At 48.2% G+C, this 24,970-nt stretch overlaps 1 protein-coding gene across 6 annotated transcripts in view; it reads left to right on the plus strand.

Moving 5' to 3' along the window:
* Positions 1-24,970, plus strand: part of DCDC2C (doublecortin domain containing 2C) — an 84,104-nt gene that overhangs the window by 44,916 nt on the left and 14,218 nt on the right. For 3 of the 6 annotated variants that reach the window (XM_086699946.1, XM_086699941.1, XM_086699943.1), the window contains 3 exons: positions 4,354-4,422; positions 6,447-6,488; positions 23,657-23,720. In XM_086699946.1, the coding sequence (XP_086556072.1) occupies positions 4,354-4,422; positions 6,447-6,488; positions 23,657-23,720 (175 nt within the window). The remainder of the gene's footprint in view (positions 1-4,353; positions 4,423-6,446; positions 6,489-23,656; positions 23,721-24,970) is intronic. The other 3 variants (XM_086699942.1, XM_086699944.1, XM_086699945.1) reach the window with 3 other exon arrangements.

Genomic DNA, 24,970 nt, shown 5'->3' on the forward strand with positions numbered 1-24,970 from the left:
TTAAAAAAATTTTTTTTTTTTAACGCTTATTTATTTTTGAGACAGAGAGAGACAGAGCATGAACGGGGGAGGGTCAGAGAGAGAGGGAGACACAGAATCGGAAACAGGCTCCAGGCTCTGAGCCATCAGCACAGAGCCCGAACGCGGGGCCTGAACTCACGAACCGTGAGATCATGACCTGAGCCGAAGTCGGACGCTTAACCGACTGAGCCACCCAGGCGCCCCAAAACAGTGGAGCTTTAAAGCGTTGGCACCTCTAGGTGCGGGGAGGAACTCGGACTATGCTCATGAAGGGCGTTCGGGTGCTCACGTTAATGAATGGGTTAAAAAGCGTCGTTAGTGCTCTGTTGGATGCTTCTAGCTGTAAAGAGCAGTGAACCTGCAGAGAAGTGGCTTAAACCCGAGGAGCACTTATGGGCCCACGTGACTTAGCCTGGAGGCCTCCCGTGTGACGGGCTGGCCGAAGCTGGCGGCTCAGAGGCCCAGTGGTGTCACTGGCGGGCTGGTTCTGGGCACCGCTGTGCCCAGCCTCCCTCTGCACGTTGAGTGTTGGCCTCGGCTTCGTTTCCTCACAGACTCCGGGCGTTCGCCTCCAGCCTGGGAGCCGCGCTGAGACACGTGGAGCAGAAGGATCGAGAGGCCGCTTCCTTCCCTGTGCCCTTCCTCTTGGAAACGCGCTGCCTGTGTCTGTCTGCCAAGTCCCCGTCAGCAGCTGGGGGCAGGTGAGGGGGCTTGGGTGGTGGGGACTAATCTGGTTCTGGAGTCTGGGGAGGGCCCAGGCTCTTCTGGATGGTAGGGTTGCTGCCCGGGACTGGGCTCTCCTTTTAGCAAAAGGGACGAGATGAGGGGTGCCTGGGGGCAGGTGGCCCCGGGGTCCACGCGAATCTGTGGTCTTCGCGGTGGACGTGGCTGTCCTCCCGCTTTCTCCTGGGCTCGCTCCTGTCTCCTCAGAGCCCCTCGAGACTCTCGTGCCGTCAGTTATCGAATCCCCCTCTCCGCTCTCGTGGGTCCTCCTGGCCGGACGGTACGCGGGCCGGAAGCCAGCCGGGTCTGAGCAGAACGCTCCCTCCCGTGGCCTCCCTCTTTTTTGTAAGACTTTATTTTTAAGCAATCTCTTTGCCCGGTGTGGGGCTCGAGCTCACGACCCCGAGGTCAAGAGTCGCAACGCTCCTCTGATGAGCCTGCGAGGCGCCTCTTAGTCTTCTTTGCAGACTCCGCGTTCTCAGCCTGGCGCTTAAGGTCAGAGGTCAGCATGGGTCAGGTCGGGGCAGCTCTTCTTCTCCCTCCAGACTTTTCCCCAGACAGAGCTCTCCGCCACCGGGACGCCAGCTCTCTCCTGGGCTGCAGACGCACACTCACATCTACAGACGCACACACATCCAGAGACACACACATCTACTCACTTGCACACCCAGACACACACACGCACACACACCTACATATGACACACACTCAGACACGTGCACACACACACATACACACATGCACACACATACACGTACATGTACACACATACCTCTACATTTACACGCACATCCACAGACACACGCACCTACTCGCACACCCAGACACATGCACGCACACACATGTGTGCACACACACATCTACATATGCACACACACCCAGACACTCAGATACATGCACGCACGCACATACACACATGCACACACATACACATACATGTACACACATACCTCTGCATTTACACACACGTCCAGAGACACATGCACCTACTCACTTGCACACCCAGACACATGCACACACACACACGTGTGCACACACGCATCTACATATGCACACACACCCAGACACTCAGATACACGCACGCACACACATACACACATGCACACACATACATGTACATGTACACACATACCTCCGCATTTACACACACGTCCAGACATACACACGCCAATATACCTCCACACCTCCACATACACACATGCACACACATCTCCACATACACACATCCAGACATACATACACACACACAAATATACATCCACACATACAAACATGTGTCTGTACACACACACACATCCAGACACACACACACTATGAGTTGACATCATGCATTAGATGTTCTGAGATGCTGAACATGCGTGTTCTTCCGCACGTCCCCAAACCACGGAGACCATGGACGTATGACACCTGTTCATCCAGTGGACAGAAAGAAACTCTGAGATATTTCCAAGACCCACCTTTTCCCACTCTTCCATATCCAGACCATCTCAACGGCTGCAAGCTTTACCTCCTAATAACATGTCTGGAAGCGACCCACTCTGTCCGTCTACACCACCGTCTGTCTGGCCTCAACTACTGCCGTCCCCTGGCTGCACTACTGTGATCACAGCACGGTTCCCTTTGCCTGGGATAGTCTTCCTTTGCCCTTCATATATGAACGTGTCTCTTCTCTTATAGTTCAGGTTGTACCGAGGGAGCATTCGGCGGTCTCCCATGTATGTTAACCCGCGTTGTGTCCTATTTAATTCCATGTGTCTCTCTTACAGAGCGTATCACTGTTGTGGTTTTGTACTTAATTGTGTGACTCGATTAACGTTTGCCTCCTCCCATGACGAAGCTTCTCGGGGGCCACACTGGTTTGCATTCGCTGTCCCTATTGTATCTCAGCATCATGGGACACAGGCATTCCGTGTGTACCGCTGAGTAAATGAAGCAATGGTTGACATCACTGATGCCTTGAAAGAATGTGCTTTTCATGTTTATTTTTCGTGTGATTGGAGCAGTCCCCGCAGAATCTTATTCATCGTGATTACTTTCCCACGTGGACTGTAGGAAGAGAGCCCTCATACAGTGTTTGAGTTTTCAGAACGTTTGGATAACGGAGGTCGGGCTAGTGGCAACGGCTGTGGGGCAGCCGCCCACACGTCTACACAGCCACGGACTCCGGTCTTGCTCCTTCGAGGATCCGCTGGCGGGGGCTGGTGGGTCCTTAGGGCTCATCATGACCACCAGCTGTGGTCACCTGGTGAGAGGCTACTTCTCCACCCACCTTATTTAACTCAGGTGTGGCTTTGCGACCTGCCTTCACTGCAGACGGGTGAGTGGACTTAACGAGCCACACTTCCTGGCAGAGACGTAATGTGTAAACTCCACACCGCCCGTCTGCCTCTGTAATCATGGAAACGTGAGGAGTAGGTGTCCCCGTCGGTCAGGCATCCTGGGTGACCGTGATGAGCAGCAGACCCCCTGGCCAGCCCGCAGTGGGCGTGAGGCGCGTGCACTTGGCGTGATGGCCGCTACAGTCTCACCTGCCTACTCCGACTGGTATAGGCATATAACGGAAGTAGCCCCTGGGGGGCCCTTTCTTTCTGTGCCACAGAACCACATGGTTTTCCCCGAGTCGAGAGGTTCCAGGGTGCCAGTTAAAGACAGCTCACTGCCGGGGCGCCTGGGTGGCGCAGTCGGTTAAGCGTCCGACTTCAGCCAGGTCACGATCTCACGGTCCGTGAGTTCGAGCCCCGCGTCGGGCTCTGGGAGGATGGCTCAGAGCCTGGAGCCTGTTTCCGATTCTGTATCTCCCTCTCTCTCTGCCCCTCCCCCGTTCATGCTCTGTCTCTCTCTGTCCCAAAAATAAATAAACATTGAAAAAAAAATTAAAAAAAAAAAAGACAGCTCACTGCCTCTTGCAAACAAGTCACAAAAACTGGGAAGTAATACACAAGGGTGTGCGCACACACCGCTGGGTGAGGAGCTGTGGCGGGTGTCTTGAACACAGGGAACGAGGGCGGCGGTTGTGGTCCCCAGGGGCACACAGAGGCTCACACAGGCATTTACTACCTGCTGACCGGTGGCATCAGGAGGGTAATCCACTCCTTTTATTATTATTTTAATATTTATTTAGTTGCGAGAGAGAGAGAGAGAGAGAGAGCGAGCGAGCAGGGGAGGGGCAGAGAGGGAGGGAGACCCAGAATCCGAAGCAGGCTCCAGGTTCCGAGCTGTCAGCACAGAGCCCGATGCAGGGCTTGAACCCACGAACCATGAGATCACAACCTGAGCCGAAGTCGGACGCTTAACTGACTGAGCCACCCAGGTGCCCGCATTCCACTCCTTTTCACACAAGAGGGGTTTCAAGTGTTTCTCCTTAAAGATTTCTCCAGCGATTTTACTAAACAGGTGAGCATTTCGGAAGTGGAGCAAGAGGTAAAAAATACAGGGCAGACACAGTGTGGGGTTTGAAGCAACCACTGGGGAAAAACCGGCCACATTTTCAGCTCTGTCCACAGAAGTGGTTCACAGAGTTGCTCTGTTTCACTGTCGTTTGCTCCTTTCATGGGGCTCGACGTAGGCTGATCGCCACTGAACCTGACACGGGCTCTGTTTTCTCTCCAGACGCCGGCTGAGATAGTCACGGAAGACGAAGAGATACACGATAACCCCTCTGATTTCGAAAGCATCCAGGTGAGCTGATTCCATTTTTATTTTGCATGGAATGGCCTGAGTCCACGGACCCCCTTCTCCTTTTAACGTGCTGGGCGGAGCTCACGTTTGGTGCAGAAAGAACCGTAGAGCCCAGTTGGTTCCAGGATACAAATCGGCGTGGAGTTAGACACATAGCATGTTTTCCCGCCGGGCTGTACCTTAGATCAGGTCTCTGGGGGCCAGAAATGACGTGAGTAATTTTAATGGCTTTTGTGCTCGCCCTGGTTACCTTTATTGTGCTTCGGGTTGCAGACTGAACAACGGTTTTCCCAACAGATTTCAAGATACATATTTAGAGGGCAGAATCAGGAGGTGGATAGCAGCAGGTGCGTGGGCGTGTAGGTGTCCGTGGACGGCACGGACATTGTGCTTTGTGAGTCGTTGGTGTTGCGTGAATAGCTCGTCTTGTTGGGGAAGCAGGGGCGCGGGTAGCTTACACTCCATAGGTGGAAGCATGAGCCCAGGAAAATTCTGGCTGCGTGGCTTCCGTGTCTGATCTTTCCTCCACCAGCTGCTGGAGGGGCACCGTCGATGCGGGAAGCACGTTCCCGTGGTGACTCGTCTGTGAGATTATGTGACTCGTCTACAGGAAACGTGTGTGTCGGGCAAACAAAATGTCCTTTTATCTTAATTTTTTAATTGAAGAATATATGGCAGGTAAAGCTAATTAACATACCCACCACCACAGAGAGTTACCATTTCCTTCCTTCCTCCCTTCCTCCCTCCTTCTCTTTCTTTCTCTCTCTCTCTCTCTTTTTCTTTCGTGGTGAGAACACGTCAGGCAAAATTTACTTTAAATACACAATTCATATAGGTAAGAAATATATTTTTGGGAATTTGTTGTCAAAATTCTATCTCTAGATTTTTTTTTTTTTCAAGCTGGTTTCTTGTTTTAAAGTTTTTGGCCCCAGGCAGGAGGTTGCATAGTAAGTCTGGGGTGTCAGGTCTGAGTCTATTCTGCTGCCGAAGCTTCCAGAACTGTAAATAAACCTGAGGATGCAACGGCCTGGTGAACCATCCCTTTCCACTCTTCAATGTGCCCGGCGGCCTCCTGGCTCCCACATTTAAGGACAGGGGGAAGTGACCCCAGGGGGCCACTGGGAGGGGGCTGGAGCTAGTGGGAGTTGTCTCCTGTCTCTTGCCCACCCTGGAAAGGGCATTTGTGGAAAAGGAAGTCTGGGGTTTTCAACATCAGTGGAATTTATGATCTAAAACAGCCAGCCAAAGGGAACACTCTTTCAAGCAATTCACTTTTTCTTCCTTACGTTCTTAAATATTTTTGATTTGGAGGCGGTTTTCAGTGAAAGTGTGTAGTCTGTATCTAGATGAATCAGGAAGACTTTGAAATGAGGAGGAAAGAGAATATTTCGTTGCTTCGGTGACAAGAGCGTAAGACTGTGTTCTGAGAGTCGGCGCAGTGTCTGTCCCCGAGCGTTAGGTGAAGGGTCACGCGGATCACCTGCTTGCACTGGGGCAGTAGTGGAGAGCGGTGCTAATGTTTCAGTTATGGAACAACCGAACGCCACATGTTAATAGAAAGAGGACACAGGCATCGCGGTGACACTGAGTTTGTGCTAGAACTTGAACGCCTGTGTGGACCAGCCACTGACCTTGGTCAGCCACACCTTGTTGACTCGTTACGTAGATCTCCTTTGGCCTCTGGGAGTGTTTCGTGTGCATTAGTAACTTGACATCAGTCAGCAGATTTAATTTCTTAGAGTGAATCAAAGTGTCTTTCTTTTTTTTAAAATTTTTTTAATTTTTGAGAGAGAGAGAGAGAGAGAGAGAGAGAGAGAGAGACAGAGCGTGAGCAGGGGAGGGGCAGAGAGAGGGGGAGACACAGAATCCGAAGCAGGCTCCAGGCTCTGAGCTGCCGGCACAGAGCCAGATGTGGGGCTCAAACCCACAGACTGCGGGATCATGACCTGAGCTGAAGGCAGACACTTAACTGACTGAGCCACCCAGGTGCCCCGAAGTTGATTACTATATTTTTTTAATAATAGGAAAAGGAAGATGAAGGGTCTTATGAAGATAATGGAAGAAAGGTTTGTACCCACAAATTCAGTACTTTTTGTGTTTTGTATTCCGAGGACAGACCTAACAAGATGATCAGCGGATTCCCAAATGTTGCCGGGTGCTTTCTAAGGAATAGAACTTCTATGCCGCTGTCCTTTACCGTAGCTCTGTTTCCACAGATAGAAAGCAAACTCAGGAAGCGAGAGGTCATTAAGGCATTTCAGAGAGTGGGACAGAGCCGCCCTGATGGCAGATGGGAGACAGGAGAGTGAAGACTCCTTCACGGAAGGGGAAAAAAGAGTCATGCATTAGGGAACACCCTCGATACCCTCGTAAGTCAGCCGCGAGCAGGCACCTGCTGACCCTCACCTGGGCTTTCCGGGGAGCTCTAAAACCTGCACCTTCAGGCCATGACCTGGCCACGAGGCCAAGGACAAACGTGTCAACACGTGAGGGCACAGGAGGACGGGCTCCCTGTAGTCATGAGATTTAGAGCCGCCTGCCTGGACAGCTGGCCCCACGGGGCAGGCAGGGACACAGCCACGTCTACCGTCCTGCCCTCCCTGCCGTGGCTCCAGCCTTCGCACAATCAAGGTCTCACTGTTACTTATAAATGACTGAGTGACCGTAATGGTTTTTGTCTGAGTATGCAAGATTCTATTTACTTATACCTTGGTTCACTTAGACTCCTCATCACTCCTTAGAGAACTTGGGCCATAAATACTCATATTTGGGAATTACCCGATCAAAACCGGCATGTGAAAACTACTTGGGATTTGACATGAGATCCACCTACGGTTGAACGCTCCGTCCATCACTCACCCGTATGGGAGCCTTGGGAAAACCCTGTGGAATCCCAGAGCCTCGGTTTCCTCCTTGGAAGTTTGTCCGATGGTTTATTTATAGCAAAATCGACCTCCAGGATTAGAGACGGTATATATGAAATATGCTCGATGTTATGAGTTTTATTTATGTTCTCAGAGATAACTGAATTGTAAGAGAATCCTGACAGCACGTGGGGAGAGGCCCACACGAGCTACGGTCCCGTCTGCGAATGCATCCCTAGCATGCAAATGGGCACACGGCCGTGGGAAAGTGCTGTGTTCTCGTCCGAGCTCTTCCATAAATTTTCGAGGTGCCCCTTGTTCAGAAAGTTTACCTCTCTGCACTTCATTAATTCAATCAACAGTCATTTTACATGTTTATAGGTTTAGTCACCTCAAAAGAATCCATTGAGACCGTGGATTTGAAAGTTCTTGAAAAGTGTAACATAGCTATGTTTTAAAACGATGTTTTATTTATTTATTTGTTTATTTATTTATTTATTTATTTATTTACTTATTTATAAACAGTGTGAGCTGGGGGAGGGGCGGAGACAGAGAGAATCTCAAGCAGGCTCCACGCTGTCAGCACAGAGCCTGATGCGGGGCTTAAACTCACGAATTGTGAGATCATGACCTGAACAGAGATTAAGAGTCAGACGTCTAACCTGCTGAGCCACCCAGGCACCCCCGATGTTTGTATTGTTTTAAAGAAAGTGTTTTTCAGTTGGAAGTTGGACACTTTCCTGCTCCCGATCGCAACTCTGTTGTTAAAATCAGCGGAATCAATTTCGTTATCTCCAGTTCCGTCCCCAATTCCGTTATCTCAGCAACCAGTCTGTCCACACTTTGCTGGGAAAACGGTAACGGGCCTCCCTGGTGACATCCTGTGAGCTCAGATAACGTCCTTTAGGTTGTTGTGTCAGGCGGTTGTTTGGAAAGTATATCGTTTGTTTGGTCTCCATGTTCCTTGCTCTTTGAGTCTGAATGTTTTAGCCAATGGGATGGCAGGCAAGGGCAAACCCTGGACCTGTGTCGACCGTGTCTCACGCGTAAACTGTGTCTGGGGCGCAGTCTCTCTCCCTTAGCCTCAGTTTCCTTCTGTCCCAAGCTGTGCAGCCCATATAAAATAGGACTATGCATGGAATACCTTCTCCGGTGGGCATGGAGTAAGTTATGGCTACTGCTCTCCTCCTTTCTAACCATGATCCCCACCAGAGCCTGAGGTCCTTAGAAGCAGGAGTTTCATTTGACTTATATTTTCGTTTTTCTTAGTGCCAGGCACACACAGTGCCTTATTCACAGTTGGCGTTAATTATATTTTGAAACTGAATTTTCTTCTACGATACCCCACGTTTTAAGATTAAGAATACTTTATCAAATTATAAAACATTCATATTTATTATAGAATTATTAACACACACGGATAAAAACTAGAAAAAACATCGAATTCCTCCAGTTAGCATCCGTTTTCACTTTTGTGTGTATTCTTAAGGGTGATTTTCCATTAACTTTTTTACATAGTGTATTAAAGAGATCCCATGATTTTGCTGATGATACAAAATAATTTTAATGAATACTATGAATCAATATTTAGGATACTTTCAGTGTTTTAAAGTTTTTTTCTCAGTGTACTTGAGAACATTGATTTTATTTATTAGAAATAGATTTAAACATTTTTGAAAAGTTTATTTATTTTGAGAGAGAAAGCAAGCACAAGCAGGGGAGAGGCAGAGAGAGAGAGAGAGAGAGAGAGAGAGAGAGAGAGAGGAGAGACGGAGATAGAATCCCAAGCAGACTCCTCCCTGACAGCACAGAGCCTGTCTCAGGGCTTGATCTCATGAACCATGAGATCATGACCCGAGCCCAAATCAGGAGTTGGACACTTGGGGTGCCTGGGTGGCTCAGTCGGTTAAGCATCTGACTTTGGCTCAGGTCATGATCTCGTGGTCTGTGAGTTTGAGCCCTGCGTCAGGCTCTGTGCTGACAGCTCAGAGCATGGAGCCTGCTTTGGATTCTGTGTCCGCCCCCCACCTCTTTCTTCCCCTCCCCCATTCACGCTCTGTCTCACTCTGTCTCTCAAAAATAAATAAATGTTAAAAAAAAAGATTAAAAAAAAAGAGTTAGACACTTAACCAACTGAGCCACCCGGGCGCCCCCTGAATTTAAATATTTTTGATCAGAGATTCCGTTCACATTAAGAAAAACCCCAAACAACCAACCAAACAGCATGCGAGTTATGCTTAATCGGGGCTCCTCCAGAGCAATGGTACAGGTTTTGCCTTGGGTAGCATCTGTTTTGACCCTTTTATTGCATGCCAGGATCAAAAAAAAATTATATTTCTGTTTTACTGGAATAAATTTTCCATTTGATTTCTCATTAGGTTTATTTTGTTATGGTGGTGAAAACTTGAGAGGCTTAAGAAAACAGAAGGAATAATTTACCCAGTGATACATTAAAAAATGCAAAATAAAATTTAAGCCATGAATCCAGATGTTGAATTATTCCATCCTCTGTTAGACAGATAATAACTCTCTGAAACGTACCAAAGAACATTTGGAATGCTCTGGTGGTTCATTTGGTGGTTTTGTTTTGGTTTTGCATTTTAGGATATAATACGAACACACAGATCGCTTCTGATTTAGAGGCATCGGGACAGGTTGCCATAGTGACAAGTTCCAGGTGCAGAGTGGGTAAGGGGATGAAATGATAATTGTGACATTTTTTTCTCAAAGGCTTCAAATATCAAGCATAAAGTGATTGATAAGTGTGCTATGCTATCAGTAAAAAAAGTGCCTTAAATTTGCTACTTTTTGGCATATGTACTCATCAATTTATAAAATGGTCTATGTTCCTTTAGAGATATATTCTGTGTGTGTGTATGTGTGTTTAAAGTTTATTTATTTATTTTGAGAGAGAAAGGGCATGAGTGGGGGAGGGGTAGAGAGAGAGGAAGACAGAGAATCCCAAGCAGGCTCCAGGCTGTCAGCACAGAGCCTAATGTGGGGCTTGAACTCATGACCGTGAGATCATGACCTGAGCAGAGATCAAGAGTCGGGCGCTTAGCAGACTGAACCACCCAGGCGTCCCCACTGTGTGTGTTTTATGACAATGTTATGTACGACGAGATGAGGGGCAGAGTCCTTTCAAATGCATGGTCCACACCGCAAAATTGTTGAGCATTCTGTGTTAAATGTGATGGGAAAACAGCAGGCTCTGTCTGCCTGTGGAGCATTTATGTTGTAGCCCTTTGGAAAAGCGAGAAAAAAAATGATATCAAACGACGTCTGAATAGAACTTGTGTCTGTTAGTTACTAACTCTTTTCCTTGAGATATATGTAAACTTTGATATCTGTTATTATATATTAAACCGTATGTAAAATATATATATCTGAGTGTCACCTCTTCTGATAAAATCTTAACGTCTATAAACGGAGACATCCAGCCGATGAGTGTCCGCTGAGAATCTGCTATCCCGGCTCCGATCTGGGGATGAAGCGCTCAGAATCATTTTGTCTGGAGACAAATAACCTGTAGTGTCCTTGCCCTTGGCTGGGATTAGAGCACATCTCTAAGTGGCAAGGCTTGTGTCTTCTGCACAACGAGGTGCTAACGTGTTCCGGCAGGTTCATGGTGAGGGTCATGCTGGCGGTGGAAGAAACAGGGCGCTGGTGAGGGAAGTGGTGGGTGGTCAGGTGATGCCTGGCTGTGCAGGTGTGAGCGACTTTGTGGGGTGCCGGTGCATTTTCCAGCCTGAGCCTCACTCTTGCCCTGTGGCTGGGGGCTGGCCCCTGCTTCTCCCAGAGGAACGCCATCCGTGTGGTGTCACTTCTCATACTTCTGAGCTTACGTTGCTGGCCTGTTGTCAGTTTTTTTCCAATGCCGCGTCTTCGACCCGTTCACCAGTCACCTCTCCCAAGATGCGTTGGAATTGCCCAATCTGGTCATTTCTTAGTGTTTTCTGTTTTCGGCAACTATGCTGGCTATTTTATTTATTTGTTTATTTATTTTGAGAGAGAGAGTGGGGGAGGGGCAGAGAGAGAGAATCCCAAGCAGGTTCCCCACTGTTGGTGCGAAACCCGATGTGGGGCTCAAACTCACAAACCGTGAGATCATGACCTCAGCAGAGACCAAGAGTTGGATGCTCAACCAACTGAGCTACCCAGGTGTGCTGTATGCTGGCTATTTAACCATTTTTTTTTTAACATCTATTTATTATTGAGAGACAGAGAGACAGAGCGTGAGGAGGGGAGGGGCAGAGAGAGAGGGAGACACAGAGTCTGAAACCGGCTCCAGGCTCCGAGCTGTCAGCACAGAGCCCGACGTGAGGCTCGAACTCACAAACTGTGAGATCATGACCTGAGCTGAAGTCAGCCACTTAACCAATGGAGCCACCCAGGTGCCCATGTTCAAAAAATTCTTAACTCAATGAGCCTGGGCGTTGTAGGACTAGAATTTGGCCTGAGAGACAGACAGAGACTTGGCCCTCTCGTCACTTCCTGTCTTCAGTGTTCATGTTGTTGAAAAATTGGAAGTTTCAGAACATGGTACAAATTTGGGTGGAGTCATAAGAAAATGGAAAAACAAAGAGTGGGTTATTTTCATCCCATAGTTACAGAGAGTAAGAGTTATGTATCATGGATAAATGTGTGCTTATTTTCTTAAAAAGAAAAGGAAAAGATTCGTGTTCTATTTTGTTTTCTGGTTTTCTTGTCATTATGACCACCCCATCTCATGTTGTGCTTCGAACATTCATTGAGGATCAAGTGTCCAGGGAACTCGGCCACTTCCCCTTACAAGCTCCCTGCCCTACGTGGTCCCCGAGTTTGGGAAACAGTGGCCTTCATGCCAGACAAGGTCAGATAAGAAAAGTGAGTAGTTGACATGTTTCTAGCTATAAAATGAGTGACAAACAGGGAGGCCGTTTGAAAAGTAATCATAGTGATGGTTTATATCAACTGACACAAATCATATTTAAATGACTTAATATACTTAAAAAATGCCAGGCGCAGGGCATGATGCATTTTCCGTCGCTTGCAGCTCCTGCTGGAATCGCCGTGTAAGGATCTTGCCACAGCCAGTGGATTCGCAAACCCGCGACAGCGCTTGGTTCTCGTTGTGTGCGTTATCGGTCAGTCCGTAGAGGGTTTTCATTTAATTAACGTTGCCAGAAATGCCAATAAAACCAGGGCATTTTTGATCTCACATTGTCTCTGACTCAGGGTTTTTGTGACAAAATGAAAACCAGCATTGATTCTTTAATTGATTTTTGAAATTCATTGCTTGCCCAGTATCTTTACCGTTTTTTTCTCTTTATTATCTTCATACCGTTTTGTCACTACAGCGAAGTCTTTTATTGCTTCTCTGAGAGACAAGGTTCATATTGATCAGCGCTAGAGTCTCGAAAGCTAAGTGTGAGTCATCGATAATGCTAAGTGGGATATGGCGAATTAAACATTAAGTAATGACATTTTTAGAGAATGACATGGTTCTACAAAAATAAGGCTCGGGTTCCTCTATACGTAGGAGAATCATTTGGATTCGAGCACAAAGGGGAATTTTTCCCTTGAGATAGAGAAGATGCTTTATCTTCAACTCTATGTATATAACGCTCTTCATTAGTAAGACGGAAGGTATTGAAGACGTGTTTTCATGTATTCTTCACCGAGACGCTGTTGTTGAATTGATGACAATTTTAGAAACCGCGGTTAGGGACCTGGAGGAGAAGTTGAAATGGCTTCCTTCCTGTTTAGAGAAGGAGGAAGTGGAGGAGGACGGGCGGGTTAGAAGAGGCGTAAAGCCCCAGGGATCTAACGTACAGCTCAGAGACTGTGGCCAGCGATGCGGTCTCCTTCACCCGAGAGGAGATCTTATGTGTTCTCGCCACACGCTCAAAGCAGGTGTCTCTGTGAGGTGATGTGCTCAGTAACTTGACTGTGGTCACCATTGCACAGTGGTACTCCTGAAAAACCACGGCGTCGTCCTTCCTAAATGTCCACAATTGTTACTTGTCCGTCACACCTCCGCGAGGCTGGGAAAGGACACCAGCAGGTGCAGGCCAGTGTCTTCCATGATGCCTTTCATCTCGGAAACATCCACGCTCGGCTCCTGGGTTGAGGACCCTCCTGATCCCCTCGGGGCCTGCCCGTCCTCGCGCCTCTCCCAGCCTCATGTGAGCGGTGGGCCCCCCCTCCAGGAAGGTAGGGACAGGGCGACTTCCCCCAGCTGCTGTCTTCAGCAGGACTGCCCCAGGCATGGGTCTGACTCTGTCCCCAGCTCCCTCTGGCTCCCAATGGGTCCCGGGGTATCTTCGATGTGTCCGTCACCCTTGTCACCGTGCAGGGAAGGGAGGTCAAGTTCAAGGAGATGCTCAGGTACGTGTCCTGTTTCTCAGCAGCCGGTTCTCGGCTGTTCGCTTATTAGCGTGTTTTCTTATCCACTGGTCGCTGGCAATGTGAGCTGTTACAGAAAATTGATTTTCAGCAGATGGACAAACTTCTTACTTGGAGACATCTCCTGGGACATAGACGAGAACAGCACCAGGACTTTGCTTGGGACAAACTCTTAATCAGCAGAGGTACCTCCTGTGGGGTGAGAGCAAGGAATTTAACAGAACTTTGTGCCCAACTTGTAATGCTTACGTAGCAGAAACGGGCCGGGGAGAGGGTTTTCCTGCGTTAAGTGAGGTGGTCCCCTCGGCTGTGAGCCCAGCCCTGGAGCGAGGGCATCGCGGCCAGTTTCTCCCCTCTCTCCTGCTGGCCTCGGGAGGGTGGCTTTTTATCAAAATGTGCACAAGCCACTGCAGTCGCAAAAGGAAAGCTTTTTGTTCATATTTACTTGGTTTTCCACATGAATTATAGAGATGCCGTCTCTAACTTTTAACGTGTGTAAATTATGTTTCATTATGAGAACTTATGTGGTCAACTTACAGTGTGTGGGATGGTGCCAAGCAACCTGGAGGTTAGGCTTGTGAAACACAGACGCGGCATAGATATAATGTTCAGACACAGAAAGAGCATTTAAAATTCTCGTTTCTGCGAAAGCTTAATGAGAAACCTTAATTGACTGCCTCTACCGCACCCCAGGAAGGTACTTTTAGGTGAATGTGTTACTTAGTTATCCAAAATTGACAGCCGTCTTTTGGAGGAAAAAATATCTCCTCCCATGGGTATGTTGGAGAAAAGAAAATCAGAAGCAGGAAGAGGAAAGGAGCCGGAAAGCCCACGGGCACTTTGAATCGACAGTGACTTTGTTCGGGGGCCTTTTCTCTTGATTCCACACGTCTCCTGTGAACCCGGCAGCTTTTCCCCTAGAGAGAGCCGGGATGAGAAATGGTGGGTACCTGTAACTCAGAGCCGAGGGCTGCTCTTGAGGTCACACGGAGACGCCGTCCGTGAGGCCGTGTGACGCTGAGTCAGTCAGGTCAAGGTGAGCTCTGGATTAATTCATCATCGTGGCTTGTCTACACTGGTATTGAGGGAGGAGAGTCTGTGGCAATGCAAAAAAAAGTTCTACAAATAAAATTCACATTTTCTGCTTGTAAATAGAATGAGTGGGGGAAAGGCAGGCCTTTTTTTGGAACTTGCGATAAATCAAAAAAGGAAAGTTGTACCTCACGTTGAAATGCCGTAAATTTCACAGATTGGTAAATATCGCAGGCACGGAATGCACATGAGTTTGAACAAACCGTATGTCTATTTGGGGCGGAGTGAAACGCTCCTAAAGGTCCTTCGGTTCCACCCTCTGAATCAGAAGCCTGTGTGAAATTCCCTCAACATTCTGTGTCGCCACCGTCCCAACATGTGTCCTGAAGCCCGAGCACCTGCACCTGACCGGTAGGGCTGCGTCAGGCCAGCAGCTGGCTCCGTGCCCGGGCGGTCCGTCCCTGGAACATGCCGGGTCTCTGGGATCCTAACGTCCGAGCAGAAAGCACCCCTGGCAAAGATTCTTTCCCAGTCCTTTCATGTTACTGGGGAGTAAGTGGAAACATCTCTGCTTCTGTCAGTGCCGCGATTCGTGCTGATTTCCCCCCTTGCAGTATGCGTGTCTAAAGCCGATTCCAGATATCCCGGGAGGGCGGGCTCTGCATTCAGAGCCTGTTGAGTTGCACAAGGCTCTGTGCCAAGTTCAGACACAGTGGGACGAGACTTTGTCATCCGACACGAATGGCTGCTCTCCTGCGTCCTGCAGGAAGGCTGCAGGCTGTGGAGACGAAGCCTGCTTTGTGGTCCACACAGTTTTGCTTGCTCTTCCTCAAGCCCTCGAAGGATCAGGGGGCCCACTTGCGTCTTCTGGGTGACAGGGATCTAGTTGAGAGCTTCCTCCGTACGTCCGAGGACTGAGTTTTCTCCTCCTTTCCAAGCGGACTGCTGTCACGGCAGCAGCATCTATCTCAGGCATCCCGTGTGTTTCTAGAAGGGGACCCCTCAGCGGCTTCTGGTAATTTTCGGAATTCTGGGATGGGGGTCAGGTGTGGCTCCTCTGGATGCGAGCAAGGTAGGGGTGGCCGTTTGGGCCTGGAGACACGTCTAGGACTGCCTCTTGGTCAGTATCTCGATGTCGCCGGTAGGTCAGACCGCTGCTTCAAGTCCCAGAGGAAGAGACATCCCCTTCTTTCCTGAATGAGCCCATCCCCCATCCTTCTCCCCAATCCCTCCACTTGCGAGGGCCGCCGCGCTACAGTTTCTGTCTGCCTTGCCTGTGTCGTTGATCTCTCCCTCACGCGTGCGTGTCTGTCCTGCTCTCCAGTCAGCAGAGGTGTCTGCTTTGAGAGGTCGTCCTGGCCGTCGGGCACGGACTGACGTGGATCGCTCTGTGTGAAGTCTGCTGCGGCTGCTTCCGTGTTGGGCGTGCCACACCAATGGTCCACACGAAATCCTTCCGCTTTCTCCCTCTGGCTCCTTGGCGGCCCCTTGAGGCACGGCCACCACCCCGGTCCCCCATAGCTGCCCATCTGTGATGGGTGGATTCAACGATCCTTTCTCACCTGCTCTATCCTTCGATTTTGATTTTGACCCTGCCCATCAACCCCTCGGTCATCAAAAGCCTCCGTTTCATTGCATGGCCTGACACTCTCCCGTCCTTATCAGCCTGTTGCCTTCTCCGTCTTGGCCCACCCCCGAGCGAGACCTCACGTTCTGTCCTTGTGGCCCTCCTCTCTACTGCTCCCCTCGTGGGGAGTTTACCCCGATGGCCGAGATCATGTCAGTTGTGCTGACCTCCCCCCCACCCCTGTCCCCCTGCTGTTTCCAAATGCCATTTTGGTCCCTTGTCCTTAATGGAACCTTGGATGACCTCAATTCTTCTAGACCCTCAGAGCACATAGAACGTTGTGATTTTTCGCGAGCCTCTTCATTTCCACGTAGATGTCCCCTCAAATAAGACACGTCCTGAATGCCGCTCAGTTCCTTCGTGTCTCCGTCAATGGCACCTCTGTTCTTCCTTGAAGGGGCACCACTTGGCCAGTGCTCCTTTCCGATGCCCTGTTCCCCGAGTCTTCCCTCTGGCTCTGCTGCCTCAGTGCTGGTCGACGTGGGTCAACTCCTGGCTTCACACAGTTCCCCTGACTCTGTTTGCCTCTGCCCATGTCTTCCGGTTTAACTATGTCACTGCTCTTTCCAAAACTGTTATCGTCCTTACCCAAGTCTGACCACTTTTGTGAAACCACCTTTGACCCCTCCAACCTTTGGTAGTTTTTGAAATCCTGTATGACTCACTCTGTATGAACAAGGTTAGTATACGTGGTTATTAACATTATACCTTCATTATTTGCTGTCTCACTGGGCACGCACTTCCTATTTGTTCATTAGTCCCTCAGGAGGACCGTGAAGAGCACGCCCTGCCTTCCCCCTAGCCCTCAGCAGTGACTGGCGGAGCCCAGGGCACATAGTAGGTGCTCAAAAGGTAACTGGTGGTTGACTAACATTTCACATTTTCGGGAAATAGACCCTTGAAATGAGGATCGACATTTATTTTCTGTCTCTTCAGCTGAAATCTCTGCCCATCTTTCGAGAGGAGCCGTCTGCCCCCTTTCCCTCCATCACGCCTGACTTACTGAGGACCCCCGTCTGGTCTCTTGCGTGTGTTGTCCCCTATTTTGTCCCCTATTTTGTTTCCTGGCTTCTGGTTTTTAAAAACTCCACCTTGAGGATGACAGCGAATCTGCGAGGGAGGGACTCAGCAGGAGCAGGTGCATTTTGTGGAAATATTTTCTTATCTTGCCTGTTCTTGATTCTTCTAAGAGATTGTAGTGATTTTGTTATCATTAATATTTACTGAAATCCTGCCATTTCCCCAGTGAATAATGTTTTTAAAAATTTCACCCATTCCCCCTCCCCCCCACCTCCCCTCTGGTAACCATCTGTTTGTTCTCCATACTTAAGAGTCTGTTTTTTGGTTTGTCTCTCTTTTCCCCCTTTGTTCATTTGTTTTGCTTCTTAAATTCCGCATGTGAGTGAAATCATACGGTATCTGTCTTTCTCTGACTGACCTATTTCACTTAGCGATATATTCTCTAGCTCCATCCATGTTGTTTCAAGATTTCGTTCTTTTTTGTGGTTGAATAATATTCCACTGTGTATATCCCTTTGAATGTGTTTTTGTATTTTGGGGATAAATGTCCAGTAGTACAATTGCTGGGTCGTAGGGTAGTTCTATTTTTAACTTTTTGAGGAGTCTCCATACTGTTTTCCAGAGTGGCTGCACCGGTTTGCATTCCCACCAACAGAGCACGAAGGTTCCTTTTTCCCCCAATCTTCACAATATTTGTTGTTTCTTGTGTTGCTGACTTTAGCCATTCTGACAGGCGTGAGATGGCATCTCAGTGTGGTTTTGATTTGTATTTCCCCGACGATGAGTGATGTTGAACATCTTTTCATGTGTCTGTTGGCCATTTATAAGTCTTCTTTGGAGGAATGTCTGTTCGTGTCTTCTGCCCATTTTTAATTGGATTATTTGTTTTTTGAGTGTTGAGTTGTATCAGTTTTTTTTATATATTTTGGTTACTAACCCTTTATCAGATATGCCATCTGCAAATATCTTCTCCCATTCAGTAGGTTGTCATTTAGTTTTGTTGATTGTTTCCTTCACTTTGCAAAAGATTTTATTTTGATGTAGTCCCAGGAGTTTATTTTTGCTTTCGTTTGCCTTGCCTCAGGAGACATACCTAGAAAAAAGCTGCTGCGGCCGAGGGCAGAGAGATTACTACCTGTGCTCTCTTCTAGGATTTTTATGGTTTCAGGACTCACATTTTGGTCTTTAACCCAGTTTGAGTGTATTTTCATGTAGGTGAAAGAAAGTGGTCCGGTTTAATTCTTTTGCACGTTGCCGTGCAGCTTTCCCAGCACCATTTGTTGAAGAGACTGTCTTTTTCCCATTGTATACTCCTGTGTCCTATGGTTGCAATTTAATTAACTATATAATTGTGGGATTGTTTCTGAGCTCTCTATCTAACTCACATATACGATCTGTTCTGAGCATCTATGTGTCTATTTTTGTTCCAGTGCCATACATTAAATCTACAGATTGCTTTGGGTAGTATAGACATTCTAATAATATTTGTTCTTCTAACCCCTGAGTGTGGAATATCTTTCCATCTGTGTCATTGTCAACACCTCTCATCAGTGTTTTATAGTTGTCAGGGTACAGGCCTTTCACCTCTTTAGTTAGGTTTATTCCTAGGTGTTTTATTATTTTTTGGTGCCGTTGTAAGTGGGATTGTTTTCTTAATTTCTCATTCTGCTGCTTCATTGTTCGCGTGTAGAAATGCAGTGGACTTCTGTACATTGATTTGTGTGTCCTGCGGCCTTAACGTTTTTTCTTATCTTGCTCGCACTCGATTTTTCCAAGAGGCCGTCGTTAATACCTTATCATCACTATTTACCAAAATCCTGCCATGTTCCCAGGAAATAATTTTGGTATCGAATGTAAGTATTTGGTTTAAAAACTCTCCTTTCCTTCATCCCAGAGAAGAGGAGGAACGCACACGATGTGCGAGGGCGATTCATTGTTACGACGGATATTTAAAAAACAGCCTAATTTCAGAGTGCTTTTCTACCTGGGCTGAAATTCCAGCTGAAGAGCCCTTTCTGGTGAGATTTTCATGGTGTTACCTTTTGCCCCCACTTCTGGTCTCAGGGAATTTTATTGAATTATTCGTGACGTTTTCTTTCTGGGTCTATTTGAAGAAGACTGGATTGTTATTCAAAACTTGGAAATAGGAACTGAAGTGGGGATCAAAACAATCACTGACATGTGTCGAGTTAACATTTTTTTCCTTGTCAATACTATGGATGACAATCAAGGCAAGTCACCTCGCCTACGTGAGATGTCCCTACTCCAACCCCACAAAGTCACAGGCAAAGCTGATGATAAGCCATGTATCCTTTATTCTTTCTGCTTAGTCTCCAGAAGGTATTTTGGGCAGAAGAGAGTGGAAGTTACAGGTGGGTTAAGCCAGAAAAGGCACGCACCGGGTCAGAGTAACGCAGGGGCCGCGGAGCGGTGTGACGCGTGCGCTCCTAGCGACCCTGACGAGTGGCGAAGAGTGAATGTGTCCTTTTGGGTTTGCGTTTCTAGCCCCGTGCTTCTGTGAAATGTTTTGTGTGTTTCTGTATTTTATGTATTTATGGTATTTTTAAAGGAAGTGACTAGGTTTTTGCAAATAAGTTTTTGTGTTGAATCTTTGAGACGGTATGAGGACTTACGAATTGCTTACCACACGCTTTCAGTGATGCTGCGGGCTGCACTGAACAGTTTTAGTGAGAACAGTGATCAAATGCAAATCTAGAAATATCTCACTTATCTCTCATTTTTAAGCCATGCTGAGTTTTGCAAAAACGATTTTCCATCTATGCGATGCCTCTGTAGTTAAGCCACAATTTCTTCATTTTGAAAATCCTGCCTCCCGATGAACCAGCCATCATTTTGCACACGGCAAATCCCTTTGCTGTGTCGTTTGGTGTTTCCAGAGAGGACCGAGCTCCCAGGCTTCTGTCTGTTCGCAAAGCGGCTCCTGCTGTGCTTTCTGGGGTCTCCTGTGAACTTTGTATGGTTTTCCCTGCCTTCTCTCTCTGTGGCAATAGAAGTTCCTCCTATTGCTGTCTGCTTGCTCGCTCCCGACCAGCTCGTGGGCAAGAGGCAGAGGGAAACTTGCTGGAATTGCACCAGTGGACCCCCAGGGGGGACACACTTTCCTGCGGGCAGCGCTTGACGTCAAGCACTGTTTTGGGCATTCTAGATCTCAGGTCACGGAGGGCGTGCTCTGAGCCCCCGGATTCCTGTGTCCTCTGCTCCTTCTGCCGTTGTAAAGGTGGCTGTGCAGACCCCTTCTCGCAGGCTCGGCTCACCAGCACCAGAGGAATTGTCCTGAGGTTCGTTTCCTCCGAGAGCGAATCTGTTTTTAGTGGTGTTGTTGAGGTATAGTTTACACCCACGGGGATCCGGGGGTTTTGACAAATGGACACAGTTAGCGGTGAGCAAGAGAGTGCGGCAGGCTTTCCACCCAGATGAAGGATCTCCATCCTTCCTCAACTTCCCCGCTTCCAGAATTGCGTCCTTAAATTTCCAGGTGTTCGGCTGCTCTGAGTGGCCAACTTCTGCCAACCCGGGCAGAAAAGCTGTGATTTTCTGCAGCCAGAAGCAGCAGATGCAGGGGACCACCGCCCCCTGTGGACAGAGAGTCGTCTTCCGTCTGTCCTGCCCTGGCGCTTCCAAGGACTCAGAGCTGCTTTTAATGACCGTAGTGATTTCTTTGGTTTTATGATTCCGATCGGCGGGAAGAATCACCCGAGTCTCCACGTCATACCGTTCTTCCTTTGTTGGGCGCATTTTCTCTCCTTTGTAGAGACTGAGGTGTAATTTACGTACAGTGACCCTCGCCTTTCCAGTGGGGTGTTCTAGGAGTTGGGGACACATGCAGTCATGTAACTGGCAACGTAGTCCAGTATGGGGGACATCAGCACCCCCACTCCCGCTTGTCCCTCGGTCCCTTGTAGTCGACCACCTGTCCTTTCTCCCCTCCCACATGACTTGGCCACCACCCGTGGTTTTCTGTCCTGAGGTCCTGCCTTTTGCACAGAGTCACAGAACAGAAGTGTGCGGTTTGTTCTCTTGGGAGTGTGTTTTCCACTTACAGTGATGTTTGTGGGATTTGTGGGGTGAACCGATTGGGTGGTGGCTGGTGGTCTGGGCCGTGAGGGGGCTCACCTGAGGCAGAACAAGGGAGATAGAAGTTTGTTGAAACGTGCTATCAGGGAACAGCATCGGGACTGCAAAGAGGAGGCTGTCTGCCAGGAGGCGGTGGTCGGGAGGGGGGTTTCTGGTGAAGGGGGGAAAGTGAGGAGGCTTGGGGACGTATGGGATTCTCCTTTTCTGGTACCCGGGCCTGGTTGTATGTAGCCCATCGGTCAGCTGGGACGTATGGCTGTTTCGAACTGGGTCGCCTACTGAGCGTGTTGGCTTTCAGCCTGGCCGTCACCGTGGGCCCTTCTACCTTACTCAGGTCTCCACGGCTCAAGTCTGCTGCCTGAAAGCAGCCTCTGCGGGGCTCATCTGTCTTGCAGGTACCAACCAGTGGTCCCTTTTCACTGAGTGGTGTTCCATCCTACAGATGCACCGTTGTGCGTTTGTCCATTCACCAGATCAAGGACATTGGGTTGTTCCCAGATTTTTGCAGTTTTAAAAAGAGCTGCTCTGGACGTTGACGCACAGATTGGGTAAATACCCAGGAGGGAGATTGCCGGTCTTGGGGTAAAAGCATATTTAACTTTGCTAAATAAAGACCGACACAGGTTCCCTAAGCAGCTGTGCCATTTTGGCGTCCCACTTGTTCCTGATACATTTCTTTCTTTATGTATAGTTAGATCTTTATTTATGTATAGTTAGATTGGATGTGTCATATTTGTGAAGGATCCTTGTGTCTGTTTTTGAGAAGGTTATTAGTCTGCAGTTTTCTTGAGAAGGCTTTGTTTGGTTTGATATCAGGCTAAGGCAGGCCCCATAATGTGTCCCCCGGTGGTGCCTTCTCATGATCAGGCTGGGGTTTTAGAAAGAATGCCATAGAGGTGAAGTGCCCTCCTGGTATCATACTGGGGACATTCATGTGATGTCCCCAATAATGGCAACCTTCATTCCTTAGTGACATAGTGTTTGTCAGATTCTCCTCTGTCAACTTACCATTCATCCCTTTCCTACTCTGTGGTGTTGGAAGTGAATCGCTAAGTCTCACCTCCAAAGGAAGTAAAGTGTGAATTCACCACCACCTCCGGGAGGCAAAGCTTAGTCTATGAATCTGTTCTTTGGAGTTCTTCCGCAAGGAAAATTTGCTTCTTATCTCCAATTTGGTTATTTATTTATTCAAGCATTTATTCGTATTGTGATGGATTCCTGTCTATTTATTTTCTGCTTTGGGCTGTAATCCAGTGTGGCATTATTTGTTGTTCTCATTGTTCCTGTTTTGGACTGTAATTCCTTCAGCCCGGCTCCGGTCCCTTTGACACATTGCTTTGACGTGTTCTGTTTAAGAGCTTCCTTTTTTTCTGTTACTGCGAGTGCCTCCAGGCCCCTCTTGTTTTCCCTGCCCTTGCTGTGGAACCAGTCATGTGTCCAGGGAGCCTTGGCTGTGTGCCCTCAGGCCTGCCGCACCCACTCTGATCCAAGCCTGAACCCTTCTTACCCCTGTCTTCCTCCCACGCTCTGCCCCAGGGAAGCCAGCACTCAGGCCCTGTTTCTCCTTGGCGGAGTCTGTCTGTCCTTCAGTTCTGGGCTAGTTGGTTTCCCCGTGATCCCAACTCTCTGATGACTTCTAGAAAATTGTAATTTCATACATTATCTCACTTTGTCTTGTTGTTGGGAGAGGAGAGACTCTCTTTCCAGTTCTTCACATTCCAGAGAAAAGCTGGCTCATTTTTGATATGGGACGTGTTGGGGAGGACGTGATTGGTGGTGAAAACCTTAGAGTGACCCATGGGAATCCGTGTATGAGCTGGGTCTGTGGGTCCCAGTCTCCAGCTTGATCCCTGAACTACCGTTGAGTGAAGAATCCAACAGACTGGGGCTGGGTCCTGAGGCCAGACGAGGGGAGATTTTCTCATCCGTGGTGATCCGTGGGCTTCATTTGTCTCCGTCTGGACTTGCAGGCAAGGCCAGAGTAAAGGTGCACCTGCCATTTCGTGCAAAGGTAGCTGGCCTTCCAGCACGGGCTGCCATGTTTTGGCAAATCATTGTCGAGTGCACTGATATCTCCAGGGGACTAACCTTTGTTGCAAACTTCAGTTCCCAGGGTTTGGTTGTAGCTGAGTGTTCTGCTCCTGAGGATCTCTGTTTATGGCTCAGAGAGAAAAGTTTCAGCTGCTAACACTGATGGTTTCTATTTCAGGAAGACAATTCACGAATGTCTTTTAAGAAAAGGTTTTCCTTAAGACACAGCACAAAGGAAAAAGGTATGTCACGTAGATGTGGAAGAAATAGAAATGTGTGTATTCTGTAGTAATTCGGCCATGGGTGCGGGTACTTGTATGATCCTGTTGTAAACAGCTAGTCAAGTTTGTCTCTTGAAATATACTTAAAATATGTAGAAGATATTCGATAGGTCTTACTTCTTGCCCACCATTTCCTTCTGCCCCCCCCAAACCCAATAACATCACCAAATTTTAAATTGTTTCCTCATTTTTTTCATAGTTGTTTATTTATAATCATAATTTTTTAGATTTGTGTTTTTAAAAGTAGTTTGATGTATATGACTTCCTGATGTAACATGCTAGCCATGAAGAGTGGGAAATGATATATTACTGTATGAAATGACATAATGCTTGGGAAATGCTTTGCAAAGTGTAAAAATCCTACGGACGTATTAACTACTTGTCTTTTTGTCATGTAAACTGGGTATTTTCCAGATGAGGAAACCGAGGCATAGAGTGGGTAGGAGTCCTTTCCAAAAGGTCACGTGTCATTTCCTGTTTCTGAATTGTGATGTAGCAGGACTCCGACGGTGTGCCTTCTGGGGTCTGAAGGTCTCAGATCTGTGGGCAGTTCATTCCACAGCCACGAATCGTGCCTCGGATCTTTATCAGTAACTACTGTGCTCTCTGGGTGTAATTTAGTCCCCAAAACAAACCACCTGCAGCCCTTTGTTCCTTTAAAATGTGGCGATTCCAGGGGCGCCTGGGTGGCGCAGTCGGTTAAGCGTCCGACTTCAGCCAGGTCACGATCTCGCGGTCCGTGAGTTCGAGCCCCGCATCAGGCTCTGGGCTGATGGCTCAGAGCCTGGAGCCTGTTTCCGATTCTGTGTCTCCCTCTCTCTCTGCCCCTCCCCCATTCATGCTCTGTCTCTCTCTGTCCCAAAAATAAAATAAACGTTGAAAAAAAAAATTAAAAAAAAAATGTGGCGATTCCAGTTCCTGAGATAGGAACGCCTTCTGAGGGTACCTCACAGTAGGGATTACCTAGCACTGTTTCCCCCGTTCCTTCCGTGGACCCACGTGGAAGGACCCAAGCATCGCTCCCCCTGCAGGTAGACAGAAGGGTGTCGACTGCAGGGGAGGCCGGAGTCCCTGCTGGCTCGTAGGGAGTAGGGGAGCCCAAACTCCCTGGTCCGGTGGGCCGGCTGTCACCATCCCATCTCACTGGCTGACTTCTCTTAGCATTACTCATTTTTTTTTTTTAATTTTTTTTTTTTTCAACGTTTTTTTTT

Source organism: Puma concolor, chromosome A3 (assembly GCF_028749965.1).
Source record: "Puma concolor isolate L17-30 chromosome A3, mPumCon1.1.hap2, whole genome shotgun sequence".
NCBI lineage: Eukaryota > Metazoa > Chordata > Mammalia > Carnivora > Felidae > Puma > Puma concolor.